Raw genomic sequence first — 14229 nt, 5'->3', positions numbered from 1 at the left:
GTTTATTTTCGTGTCGAGTTCGTGTTGGGTTTCGGGTTACGGCTATACCTTGAAATATGTCGTGTCATGTGAGGTTAAAAGATTGAGCATGTTGAAAGAGTAGGAGTTAGGTAGGCGGAGAGGAAAAACTAATAGTTTGGAGGCAGAATAGATAAAGTCATAACAAGTTCAGATGACAAAATTAAAAGAGTGGGAGTTGGGGATGCGGATGACAATCTCGTGGGATGTGAGTGGTGATAGAAACTGTGTAGTTTGGGAGAGAATGGAAAAACTGAAATTAAGTCTTGATCTAGACGGCTAAGTCATTTAAACATTACAAAACGACTCAATTCGAAGATTTTCTTTTACTTATGATTTTGGTTTTGTATCTTTATAGTTTATTTAAATAATACAAAATACTTGCATATAAATAAACGGGTCATTTTCGAGTTGAAATTCTCAACCCTAACCTTACCCGTTTAATTTTCGTGTCGTGTCGCATCAACCCGTTTATTTAAACGAGTTAAAATATCTTACCCAAATCCGTTTATTTCGTGTCGAGTTTCATGTCATGTCAATTTTTGCCGCCTCTAAGTTTAAAGTTATTCAAGTGTAAAACCATTTCACCATGCATAATTAACTATTGCTGCCATTAGCATACAAAACAGTAATCGATATCACGATATGCACCTATAACATGATTACAGAATCTTTCTATTGCATTTGCAGATAATCTAAGCCCTTGATCACCATCTACAACTTATACACACAGCTCCCATCATCACTCCTAGCCGTTGGATCAAAGTTTTCTGCCAAAGGATCCGTGCAGCCTTCACGAACAGGAACATTAACTTGTTGCGCAGCTTTCCCTGTATCCATAAATAACATCATTACATCGATCAAAAGTTTTAATCCAAAAAACTCTTCTCTTATTAACAAACTTATTCAATTTACAATCCTACAAAGCGAAGCTTCGCTAACCATAGAAGGCTCCACTTTTAATGGCGTCCTCATTAGCATCTCCAAGTGCAGCTTCCTTCAAATACTTGTCTGCTAATTGAACTCTCTTCACATTCTCTTGTTCCTTCACAAGCATATTTCCATACTCCAGAAGCTTTTCAATAGTCATTTTCGGCTGTTCAAAAGTCGGAGGTCCCTCCCTTGAATTCACAAGTCTCTTCCCAATTCCTTCAATTCCAATCCCCGAAATCCACTTCCTAACTTCATCATCATACACTCTCGCTCTCAAAGCACCAAAGAAATCTGCACAAAACCCCATTAAAACAAAGAAACAAAGTATTCCAAAATATTTTATAGAACTTCATCAACGAACTCACCAATCGATTGACCTGGGAAGGTGTCAACAAGCTTGACAACATCGTCTTTAGGAATATTATCAGATCTGAAAATACCAGTGCAAACCCCAATTCGATCTTCGCGAGTAGGCGCCCAGTAGAATTTCTCCATACGACCATCACGGATTAAAGGGGCGTATAAAGTGGAAAAGTCGTTACCAGTGACGATGATCGGAACCCTAGGGTTTTCTTGCTTGTTGTACATTCCGGGAAGCTGGACGTTAGTGGGGTTATCGGCGATGTTCATGAGGGTAGCATTCACCATCTGGTTATTGACTGTGTATTGAGTAGTTCCACCCATTCTTCCGGCACCTGCATCAAGATCGTTGATGAAGAGAACACACATTTTCCCTTTGCTGATTATGTCTGCTGCTTCGCGGTATCTTTGCCGGATTAATTTCGCCGGTTCACCTGCGTTTCCGCTTTCTAATTCTCCGGCACTCATCATGATTGGGCTGGATTGATTTATACATATTCGATATGAACGTTAGACTAGAAATTATGCTCAGGTTTATAGTTCAAACTTCAAAGCATTAGAAGGATCAAAACCTACTTGATACCCATTTTCGCAAATACAAGCTCACATTGGAAAGATTTTCCTTGACCTTTGCCTCCCCAAATGCCTAAAATTAACGGAACCTGCAATTGAAATCGTACATATTATTTTAGAATATTTAGAAAAGAATTACAAGATATAGCAATAAACTTACCATTGTTACCGAAATAAGCAACATACTTTAGGTTTTACTCATAAATCATAATAACAATTAACTTATAGTTTTCTAACGATATAAGAATTATATAACCCAGAAATTCGTGTGTACATTTGCCATTGTTTAGTTTAAATAATTCTAGAACTTTTATTTTTAGTTGACCTTTTTTGTTTTAAATGTTTATAAAATTGAATTGTCTAATTAGACAATTTGGATTGGAACATATAGTTCGAAAAATACAAGTTATATATTGCCTTAATAGGTAGAAAAATACAAGTTAGTAAATTACATTGCCTATTTTGGTAGTAATTAAAGTTGGTTGTTATTTGAGGCAAATCGCCTTTTCATACTAAACAGTAAACATATCACAGTTAATTACTTAATTAGTTACTATACCTTGATATTTGGCAATGTCATGAAGTTTTTGGTGATGTGAACAACAAGCTTGTCCATGAAAGCAGGTGCAATGTAGAATCCATCCATGGTATTATCGAGGTTGTATCTATAAGTACGTAATATCATTAATTTTGACGTGATCAACAAGAAACTCAAAAATAATATATAACCACTATATATTAATTGAAGTATATGAGATGGAGAAAATATAAAATACTTACTGCCGGAGGCCTGTGCTTAGGTACTCATAGGAGCTCAAAACGGCATAATGAGTGCCACTATCCATGGGAGCTTGAAAGAGTGTATCCACCATTCCTTTCCCTCTGGTGATATCCTGTTGATCATCGGATTCATCAAACGCAAGTCCTCTCCACCTGTCCTTGTTGGTCTGCTTATCTTCATCAACTTCAGCTGCAACCACCTTGAATTTCCCACTTGAAGCCTTTGTTTTTGGTTTAAACACCAGTTTTTTTATATCTCCACCAAAGAAAGCTGAGGTTGGAGGCAAAGTTCTTCCACCAGAACCATTCAAGTTCAACTGCAACAAAGAAATAGTTATAGACGCCATTTCTATGTTAATTCTTTAAGGCTACTAAAACAGATTAAACTGATCGATGAAGACTCATGATTGAGAGAAAGACGATGAGAGAAAGACTCATTATAAATGTGTACTTAATGTGTGTGTGTATGCATGTACATGTGGTAGAGAGAAAGACGATGAGAACAAGAGCGATATGCAGTGTAAATGTAGAAGAAGCTAGAACATATTTAGCGAAAATGGCTAAAAAGACTCTAACCCATAATAGACAGGTGAGGATATAATATCTATTTTAATATACCTTGTGTAAATGACGTTTGAAACTATTATTTGTTTGTTAATGTGAAGACAAAAAAATAAAAAATAAAAAACAACTGTCTTGACGGGTCAACCCATGATACTATTAAAACTTTTAAAAAAGGTGATTACCAGTGGTCGGATTACAGCTCCGGCAGCCGTAGCCATATATGGAGAGGATAAAATTAATTAATAACCAGAAGAAAGATATATGTTTCTTAAAAGGTAAAGTAAAAGTTATGAGATGAGATGATTACGATGATGATGGCTTTGAACAGTAGGTTGGTTCAAGAAGATGAAGAGGAGTTGCTATTTATAGTAAGAAGCCAGAATGGGACATGTGACTCTTTGATTGTTCGAGAAACAGAAGACTTGTGGATTGGGATCGCAGATTTCTAATCACCACACAATATATTTGGATTCTTATTATTATTTGTGTGTAAATAATGACGCAAGATTTAACTTGTTACCCAACTTTCATGTGAACATTTGTTATGAATTATTAATTATGGATATATGCTATGTGATTTATTGATCCGTGTCTTGAAACCTGATTTATGCATCAAAAGACTTATATATGGAAAAACCATAATTTAGTTGCCAAAATAATTTTTTTTAGAACTGTGAGAAAATATACATATGAAATTAACTCATGACCAGTTTGTTAGAAACACTTTATTGCAGTCGCAAACATAATTTATTACAACATCAAACTAAACACCGAGAAATTAAATTTATTACAAAGCCTTACTTAAGATTGATGAATTTAACATGTAAGCATACATAGTAAGGGATACGTATGTACTAATCTCTGTTAAACATATGTCGCAAAGAAGCAAATAAATTTTGTTGTTTTACTGGATGATTGTAACATCCGGATTCCCAGGTGTTATTTTATTCTTTTATTTTTGGGTCTTGTGAGGAGACTCGGCGAGTTGGGGTCTAAACTCGCCGAGTATGATCGCGGTTGTGCACGCGGGTTCGCGTCTGGACTCGGCGAGTCCAATGGTGGACTCGGTGAGTCCACACTGTTTAATGAAACCCTAATTTCCAGGGTTTGGGACCTATTAAAAGGCCATTATGGCTGTCCATTGCGGCTACCACACCCCAGAGAGAGTCCTAGATCGCTTGTGAGGAGAAGAGAGTCCATTGTTGATCATTTGTTGGTGAAATTTGAAGGAGAAGGTGTCCAAGGCAAAAGAAGGCTGAAGGAAGTGCAAATCTAGTGTCTTCAGAGATCAAAGGCTTCATATTAAGGTATTCCTTCGGACCTTCTCCAGTGTTGGGTGTTGATTCATAGAGTTAGGGTTTTTAAACCCTTTAGAAGAAGAGTATGTAGAGCATTTAGTCCCCTTTTCGAGTTTGTGCTTTGGATCTGGACTCAAAGAGGTCCAGAGACCTTAACCCGTGGAGCTTTATGAGCCATTTTGGAAGTCATGAGCTTAGAATGTCATTTTTGGGGCTAAATCACCATTTTGGACCATTTCTATGTTATATGTGTGTCAAGGTCCGAACTTTACGTGATTATCATGCTTGGGGAGGCCAGATCTATGATTGTATGGAGCAGATCTGACCTCAGGAGCTGTATAGAGTTTGTGCATGGCATGAACTCGCCGAGTCCGAAGAACAGACTCGGCGAGTAGTATGAAGATTGCCCGTTAATCACTCAGTGAGTGGACTTGCTGAGTTGGGATATAACTCAGTGAGTCAAGGAGAGTCAAGGGGGACTGAGTTCAAGTGGAAGCCGCCGAGTTGTTCTTGAGACTCGGCGAGTTGAGTCGGGGGTGGCCCCTCGATTCATGCCAGGTGGAACTCGTCGAGTCAGGGGAAGAACTCGACGTGCCAAGAGAGGGATTAAGAGAGTCAGTGGACACGTGTGGACTCGCCGAGTTGCCCTAGTGCACTCGACGAGTCGGGTCAAAGTTTGACCGTTGACCTTGTTGACTCTTAGGTTTGAGTACAGTTGTATTTATGAGAGTATTTACTTTGTGTGATTAGGCGGAGACTAGATCACATTTCTTCCGAGACAGATACTTATCGAGACCGCGAGGCGAGTCTTCTCACTATACGTTACCTAGAGTGGTATATTTGTGTGGACCAGAGGGTCTTATGTGCTATGTATGAGATTATGTGCTATGTGCTATGTGTATGTTGTACGATGTTATAGACTGGACCGCAGGGTCCGACGATACAGACCGGGCCGAAAGGCCCAACGAGCTATGACCGGACCAGAGGGTCCAACGATCTACGGGACTGGGGGGGGGGGGTCCCGCCGAGACACATCGACCGGAGGGTCGTATTATAGCCTCGAGTGGCATATGTGTTGTATGTGGTATTTTGGGGAACTCACTAAGCATTTATGCTTACAGTTGTTGTGTGATGTGTTTCAGGTATCAGTGATGAACGCGGGAAGGCGCCGACATGATTCGTACACACTTGGAGAGTTTATGTTTTGGATTCTGGGGAGATGTTTTTGTGATAATACATTTGATACAATATGTTTGATGTTATTTTGTGAGTAAATGAATGTTTTGAAAATGAAAAATTATTTTGAAAATTTACGTTGTTACAAGTTGGTATCAGAGCCTTGGTTTGAGGGATTCGGATGCATCTTCGGGCGTATCTGAACTCAAACAGAGGATTTGAGGAAATTTTTATAATGAATTAAAATTTTTGAAAAGAGTAAAAAGAGTTTTGAGACAAACAAAGCAGAGCCGTGTGTACGATCAGTCAGCGCCCAAACGGTGAATCCCCAAAAGTACCCTTACATTATGTGTTATGAGATATGTTATGTTACATTATGTGTAAGTCCCTAATTTGCCCGTGTATCAGTCAGATCCGTTTGATGGTGCGGAATCCCAATCAAACGGATGATGTCAGATCAAATAGAAGAGAAGGAGAAGAAGAATAATATGAATCTTGAATGTATTGATAATATGAGTTAAGTTCCTTACACAAGATTCACCCACACAAACGTTCCTTTTTTCTCTGGCCGTAAACTCCTTAGGGTTCATCAATCTCTACTCCTCACCCTAACACCTATATATATACGTGGAGAATATGGGTCGGATAACATGGGCCGTAAATGGGTTTACGGCCATAAACCTGTTTACGACCGTAAACACCCATTGGGCCGTAAACCTGACCGTAAACTCATAAACATTACAGAAAAATACAATTTCCTAGAAAAGCAAAGTATAAACCATATCTTTGACCCAACAATCTCCCCCTTGGTTTATAGCTTTCTTTTCTTAAATGACCCAACAAGCTCCCCCTAAAAAGTAGCTAGCTCTTCTTGTTGATCTTCATTGGGAGATTTGCTTCAGCATTTATCTTCAAATTCTTCACAACTTCAAGATGAACTTGATGAATCTTCAATGAATGACTTCATCTTGAGCACTTGAACTTTTCTTCAAGATTTTGACATTAAACGCCCATTGGGTGAGGAGGCTTCTTGTACTGATTCTTGAAAATTGGCGCTTTCAGCTTGAGAATCTTCAAAGAGAACATCAGAGAGAACAAATCTTCTGGATCACTTCAGCAGGTTCATAGATAGCAACAGACTGACTGAGGAGGCTTCAATGCAATCCGTCACATAGTCTTCAATTTCAGCTTCACCTTGCTTCTGGGGTTGAAAAGTTGAATTTGAAAGAATAATCTTCATTTCTTGCTCCTTCGAATGAGAATTCTTCGATGCTCACGGACGAAGCCTTTGGCTCAGAAATCTTCAACACAAACTCCATGAGTTTCATCTTCACCTGAAATCACTTTTCAAGACAAAACAAAACTAAAAGAAAACTTAGCACACAAAACAAAAACAAAAATATTTTTGGATTTTTCATATTTTCTGAAAAAGAAATAAAACAGAAATAACACTATTTTTGGATTTTTAATTTTTTGATTTTTGTTTGTTTTTTTTTTTAAACTTTTAATTCTCCCATAATATTTAAATTAGAAGAAACTATGAACAAATTTAACAAAAACAAAAATAATAGCTAACTTTAAGAGTGATTTGGGATCAAAGTTGTTGGACAACCTTATTCCACTTGTCGGTACCCTTATCTTCACATCTACGTCTGATTGATCGCCAATATTGTGGTCCACTTAAACACGAAAAATTTGTGATAATTTTGGACAATTTTACCAATGACATGATACACGCATATATCTAATTGTAACTATATCATCATGATTGGCCCTAATTCTTAAATAAATTTTTCTTAAGGACATTTAACTGACTACAACCAGGGATATTGTTGTCCACCTAAATCGAGCAGCGAGATCTACAGACAATCTGTATGTGTTCTATTTTAAGTGTACTAGAACGTGTTTCTCACTTCCTGATATTATCCAGCCATCAAGAACTTCCAGAGTACTCCTTACACCGGGTGAGCAGACAACCATTCAGAGAGTGGATAGATTCAGAATTCTATAACTTATTACTTCAGAGGGGTTGAGAAGTACAAGGTTGCATATGCTGTGTACCAGGTCGGATTAGAAGTCACGCAAAGGAGACAGCATATGGCTAACAGATAAGAAGTATTTCACATATATAGCTTGCAGAGAAATAGAGTTGCATATGTTGTGTACCAGGTCAGATTGGAAGTCACGCAAAGGAGACAACATATGACTAACAGACGGAAAGAAAGAAAATGATATTCTACAGAACTAATTTATCGGAATTTACCAGTCGCCCCATCCAACCGGAATTAAGGACAGAATCCGCACATCGAGGAAAAGTGAATCCACAGTTCTAGATACGGGTTATTTAATGTGACCGGTAGATTCCCATATATATCTCCCTGCTCAACCTATCCAAGCGTCGTGACATCAGGTTAAACGGATCTAACTAGGTCAAAGTTTGTCAAGTCCTTAAATTCATTAGGGTCAACTCTCCCTAGTCAAGTCCATTTAAAATCTTTCGTGCCTACCAGCGCATCGAACACAGAGCGTAGATGATTCAAATTAGGTACGTTACGCCGATTCACATTGCCCGTTATCACTTGCTAATTTCATTTCCCAAAACATCTCCTGCAAGCACATTCCATTAACACCACATTTTTGATTTTCTAATGTTTTTGGATTTTTTTTAAATTAATTTTTCTAATTTTTGTTTTGTTTTTATTTCTCCCCCTAAATTTGTGCATAAGAGAGAAAAGAAAATAAATGCGCAAATTTAAACTATCATAAAACAAAAATTAGTCTTTAAAACGAATCAGTTGAAGAAAAACTCAGGAGTATAGAGAAGAAAACGCAAACCGTAATTCACCGATTGAATCTGCATTCAGAAGGTCTGAGAACAACATGCGTAATCTTAGAACAGATCCGAAAATTCTTCATATTATTAAGCACTAACCCCATGAATGATCCCTTCCTTTCTTCCCTTCCCGCAAAGGACACATACTCTCAACAAAGATCTGAATGTTGTACAGTTGAGAGATGTCCCCAATCATATGCAAGGAGCAGCCACTACCAACAAACCGAAGTCTGATGATATGCCTCCATAGCTGCTCCAACACAGAGCGGGATTAATTGGTCTTTGGAACCCAGTCCATTTTGAAACTGGGTCGACCTTTGTCATCAACGCACGATACTCTCTCCCATGACATATCCTGCTTATCACAAACAGAAGATGTAGAAACATTAGAAATATTAGGAGATTTGGGAGTTTTCACCTTTGGTACCCATCTATATTCGGGTTTAACCCATTTCTTATTCGATCCGATGGGTGGCTCAGTACTTGCTTTTGATCTTGATGTCGTCCGTTGAGATGACTTTGATTTTGGCTTCACGGGAGCATCTCTTGGATTGGACTTCTTGGCCGGCATTCCCTTATTGCCCTTGGGATTCTGATTCTTGTCCTTTGGAGTTTGATTCTTGGCCTTGGGAGTTGAATTCTTGGCCTTGGGAATTGCTTTCTTGGCCTTCTTGGCATTCCAGTCATCAATGTCTGATCGTGATCTCATGGGGTATCTTTTGGAGTGTCTTCCTCTTGGCGCGTTCTGCCAGCCTTGTGCATAGTAAGGAACGTATGCGCGATTTGGACAGTTTCTGGCAATGTGTCCAGGTGTTCCACAGTGAAAACAAGTCCTTTTCTTCACTGGGAAATTGTTTCTTCCTGCCCCTGGTGGCGTATCCTTGCCTTGACTCTTGCTTTTCCCACACGCACAGTTGCAACAGGCACTCTGTTTAGCTTGAAATGGTGGCCTGTATTTACCAACGACAGGTTGATTAGAAGCAACAGATTCGGAGTTCAAGGGGTCGTTTGTTTGTTCAGAAGAACTCTCCTTGTTCTCATCCTCTGTTACTTTGCCTGCACAAGAAGTATCAACATTAGTATCCTCAATATTAATAACTCCTCCTGACACAAATCCAGCTCGTTTGCCATATTGAAGATGTGGCTCCCTGTCAGTTTCATCCTGTGTCATAGGGATGGATGTGTAGTTATGATTATAAGGAGGAGGTACACTATCATACCCTAGACCCTTGTTTTGATTTTCTTTGAATTTTAATTGGGTTTCATATAAGGATTCAACTGTCTGACTTGACGCAGTATAATTTTTGAAACTGACATCTGTTTTTCCACATTTAATTTTTAAAGCGTCAAGTTCATCAATTACAGCAGCAAGTTGTCTCTTAATATAATCATATTTTTCACACTTGTTGCTATACTCTTCCTGAAGTTTCCTAAAGTCCTTGGTTTTTGCTTCTAATTCAGCCTTCAGGGGTTTCTGTCGTTTCTTGAGTTGATATCCTTCATATCTCAGGTCCTCAACTTCTCTTTTAAATAAATCCATTTGTTCCCGAAGAAATTTAATCGTAGCTTCACAAGCTGGAGTACATGTAACTTCAGTGACCGAAATGTTTTCAGAACTCATTGTTTCTCTACACTTCAAAGCATCAAGTTCTTGAATTACATCAGCAAGACTAAGATGATTGAGATCTTTTGTCTTCTTGATGATAGCCACGTTCATATCCCACGATTTCGGAAGTGAATTTAGCAGCTTTTTGTTTATCTCGGACTTAGTCAAGAAGATCCCGACTATATTCATCTCAGTAGTGAGTGTAGTAAATCGCTGCAACTGAGTTTCGAGGATTTCTCTAGGGATATAATCGAACATGTTGAAATTTTGTCTTAAAATCTCCTGACGACTCTTTTTCATGTTTTCAATTTCCTTGTAAACTTTAAAATCAATTAAAAAGCACAACTAAGACCCAAAATCAAACTTAAAAGTCAAACCCTTTGATTATAGACCTCAAAAGTCAACCTTAAAAGTCAAATTTAAAAAGTTAAACTCAAAAGTCAAACTTGAAAAGACAAACTTAAAAGTCAAACCGAAAAACTAAATTTGAAAACTTAAAAGTTAAACGAAAAAGTCAAAGTTTAAAATCAAAGGTCAAACTTGGAAGTCAAGGTCAAAATTTAAGGTCAAAAGTTAAAAAAAATTAAAATATAAACTGATTTAGTTAAAATCCGATTTACTGCCGTATAAAGAGTTCACTTCCAAAAGGGGTTTGCGGCCGTAAACTCGGAGTTTGCGGCCGTAAACTTCAAATTTCCGGTTGAGAGGAGAATACGGTTCTTTGATTTAAATGGACTTGACTTTAAGATTCTATTTTTGAGAATTAATTAAAATTAATTAAGATTCAAAAATAAAATAAAATTAACTGCTGAAAACAAGTTTTTCTGCTGAATATAGTTTACCGCCGGAAAATATAGTTTACTGCTGGAAGGAGTTTGCGGCCGTAAACTTCAATTTTTCGATTAATATTTTTCAGTTCAATTGTTAGCAAAAATTCACGAGATTAATTTAATTCACGGTCCAAGGTTTAACGCGATTTAGAATACGGTCTTCAAATTAACACACTTGCACCAAAAATCGGTTCACATCCAAAGAACTACGATTCACGGTTGAAGAACTTGATTGGTTTGCGGCCGTGTATCGGAGTTTACGGCCGTAAGCTCGGACCGGAAACACCAATTATTCAGATTTCAGACGAAACAATAGAACCTTTTGACTGATACAACGAGGCTCTGATACCAATTGTAAGTCCCTAATTTGCCCTTGTATCAGTCGGATCCGTTTAATGGTGCGGAATCCCAATCAAACGAATGATGTCAGATCAAATAGAAGAGAATGAGAAGAAGAATAATATGAATCTTGAATGTATTGATAATATGAATTAAGTTCCTTACACAAGATTCACCCACACAAATGTTCCTTTCTCTCTGGCCGTAAACTCCTTAGGGTTCATCAATCTCTACTCCTCACCCTAACACCTATATATATACATGGAGAATACGGGCCGTAAATGGGTTTACAGCCGTAAACACCCATTGGGCCGTAAACCTGACCGTAAACTCATAAGCATTACAGAAAAATACAATTTCCTAGAAAAGCAAAGTATAAACCATATTTTTGACCCAACATTATGCATGCTAGAGTAGGCTAGGTATACATATTAGGACTAGAGTGACCTGATTTGTGATGCCTTAGCCTATGAGATTTCTGCTGCTGAGATGCTTTGAGAGCGAGTAGATAGCAGTTAGGAGCTCATGAGAATAGAGTACTTGTAATCCAAGATCCAAGGAGGAGGACTTGGAGTGAATGCTGATGCGGTGTGGTTAGTAGTATTGGGCCCGTACTACTAAAGACACCGGATCAGTGAGCATTCCAAGTAAGAATCTTTTGGACAACGGAGGACAAGTAGGGTTGCGTCATTGAGTATGTGTATGCTCGATCGAGTCTCTGATAAATTTTGTTGTATTTCAGAGGCATCATGGTTGGGACTCGACACACACCTGAGAGCAGTGGTGTCAGCGACGAGGAGATCCATCGGTTGATTCATGAGGAGGTGGCCGCTGCCATCCGGGCTGAGATTCCTGAGATGTTTGGGGACATCAAGACCACGTTGATTGAGACTTTTGATGAGCGGTATGCGTGCTGACTGAGGCTGCTGCAGCTGCGGCTACTGCTGCTGTTGCTGCTGCGAGACCTCAGAGAGTGACTCGTTGTTCCGGGAGTTCAGCAACACGAAGCCACCAGAGTTCGACGGGACGCAGGATCCGATTTCCGCTATGAGGTGGATCTCCTACATCGAGGGATGTTTCTATACGTGTTCTTGTCCAGAGCACTTGAGGGTTTGGTTCGCCTTGAACCAGCTCCGCCTGGGAGCGAAGGATTGGTGGAAGTTCGTGACTGCGAACTTCACTTTGGCTGAGATTTCCGAGGTGACCTGGGAGAGGTTCACCACTATGTTCAGAGATGAGTATGTTCCCCCGGTGGAGAGGGAACGGCTGGTCCAGGAGTTCTTGATCCTCAAGCAGGGTACTGATTCTGTGACAGTGATCACCAGGAAGTTTCATGAGAGGGCGATGTTTTGCCCTGAGCAGGTGTCTTCTGAGCAGGCTCGCATGAGCCGTTATCTGGGTGTTCTAAGGAGAGATATTCGAGAGTTCGTGGCGAACTCGACAAACCGGACATTTGTTGAGCTTCAGGCAAATGCCCGGAAGAGGGATATTGAGTTGGAGACTCAGACCAAGGAGGAGGCCGAGTCACAGAGGGTGGATCGGCGACCGGCTCAGTCTCAGCCGGCAACCAAGCAGGCTAGACCCGCTGATCCGAGATCTGGAGGCACGAAGGGCCGCACTTGTGGGAAGTGCGATAAGAGTCATGAGGGGTCGTGCAGGGCAGGGGTATGCTACAAGTGTGGGAAGGAGGGGCATATCGCGAGGGATTGCCCCAATGGATTTTCGGTTTGCTTTCATTGCAACCAGACCGACCATCGGAAGGCCAAGTGCCCGCAGCTTCTTCTGGGATCAGCGCAGGGATCTGCGCCTGCTGCTAGGACTACCGAGGTTCAGCCGGTGAAGGCCGAGGCCCCGAAGGCTCGTGGGAGAGCATTTCAGTTGACCGCGGAGGAGGTCCGCGCGGCGCCTGATGTTGTGGCTGGTATGTATTCTCTGTTCATCTTTTATTTGAGTTGAGTTTTATGCTTATATGATGATATGCGTAGGTACTTTTCTTGTGATTTCTGTGCCTGATTTGGTATTATTTGACTCGGGTGCGAGTCGGTCGTTTGTTTCCATAGCATTTAGTCAGCATATTAGTACCCGTCGAGGGGCGTTGGACCGACCTCTGCAAGTTTCCATAGCTGATGAGTGAGCAGTGTATGCTTCGGATGTGATTCGAGGATGTGTCCTTGAGATCTTCGGTGTGGAGTTTCCGATAGATTTAGTCCCGATCGCGATGGGGGACGTGTGTGTGATAGTGGGTATGGATTGGTTGAGCCGATATGGAGCTGTAATAGACTGCGAGCGCCAATTGGTGACGATTTGAGACCCTAGTGGGGGAGTTCTTACGGTGTACGGTGAGGGTACACGTACGGGGTCAGCATTTTGTTCGGCCGCCAGAGCGAGGCAGAGTCTACAACAGGGCTGTGGAGGATTTGTGGCATATGTGATGGATGTAAGGGTTGGTTCAGAGGGACCGGAGTCAGTGAATGGGGTCCCGATAGTGCGTGAGTTTCTGGATGTGTTTCCAGAGGAGTTGCCGGGTGTACCTCCGGAGAAGGAGGTAGAGTTCGGTATTGATTTGGTTCTGGGAGCTGCGCCTATCGCCAAGGCGCCTTATCGCCTTGCGCCTTTGGAGATGCAGGAGTTATCCTCACAGCTTCAGGAGCTGCTGGGGAAGGGGTTTATCAGGCCGAGCAGTTCGCCATGGGGGGCGCCCATTCTTTTTGTCAAGAAGAAGGACGGTTCGCACCGGATGTGCATTGATTATCGTGAGTTGAATAAGCTGACGGTCAAGAACCGTTACCCATTGCCGAGGATCGATGATCTGTTCGATTAGTTGCAGGGAGCATCTTGGTTCTCCAAGATCGATTTGAGGTCTGGATATCATCAGGTGAGGGTGCGGGAGGAGGACGTCCCGAAGACAGCATTCCGGAC

The 14229-nt window shown here is 40.5% G+C and overlaps 1 protein-coding gene across 1 annotated transcript; it reads right to left on the bottom strand.

Moving 5' to 3' along the window:
* Positions 1–590: 590 nt before the first annotated feature.
* LOC145054946 (ribulose bisphosphate carboxylase/oxygenase activase 2, chloroplastic-like) lies at positions 591–3568 on the bottom strand. The gene is made up of 7 exons (XM_079003216.1): positions 3411–3568; positions 2665–2981; positions 2444–2549; positions 1888–1973; positions 1317–1789; positions 961–1242; positions 591–848 (listed from the first exon to the last, which is right to left on the bottom strand). Exons 1-7 carry the CDS (start codon positions 3444–3446, stop codon positions 733–735), a joined length of 1416 nt encoding a protein of 471 aa, XP_078859342.1. The 5' UTR covers positions 3447–3568; the 3' UTR covers positions 591–732.
* Positions 3569–14229: the final 10661 nt, after the last annotated feature.

Source organism: Lactuca serriola, chromosome 5, assembly GCF_051521515.1.
Source record: "Lactuca serriola cultivar US96UC23 chromosome 5, Lser_US96UC23_V15, whole genome shotgun sequence".
Lineage (NCBI taxonomy): Eukaryota > Viridiplantae > Streptophyta > Magnoliopsida > Asterales > Asteraceae > Lactuca > Lactuca serriola.
The sequence above is the reverse complement of the archived record's forward strand: the minus strand, read 5'-3'. Positions and strand labels throughout refer to the sequence as shown.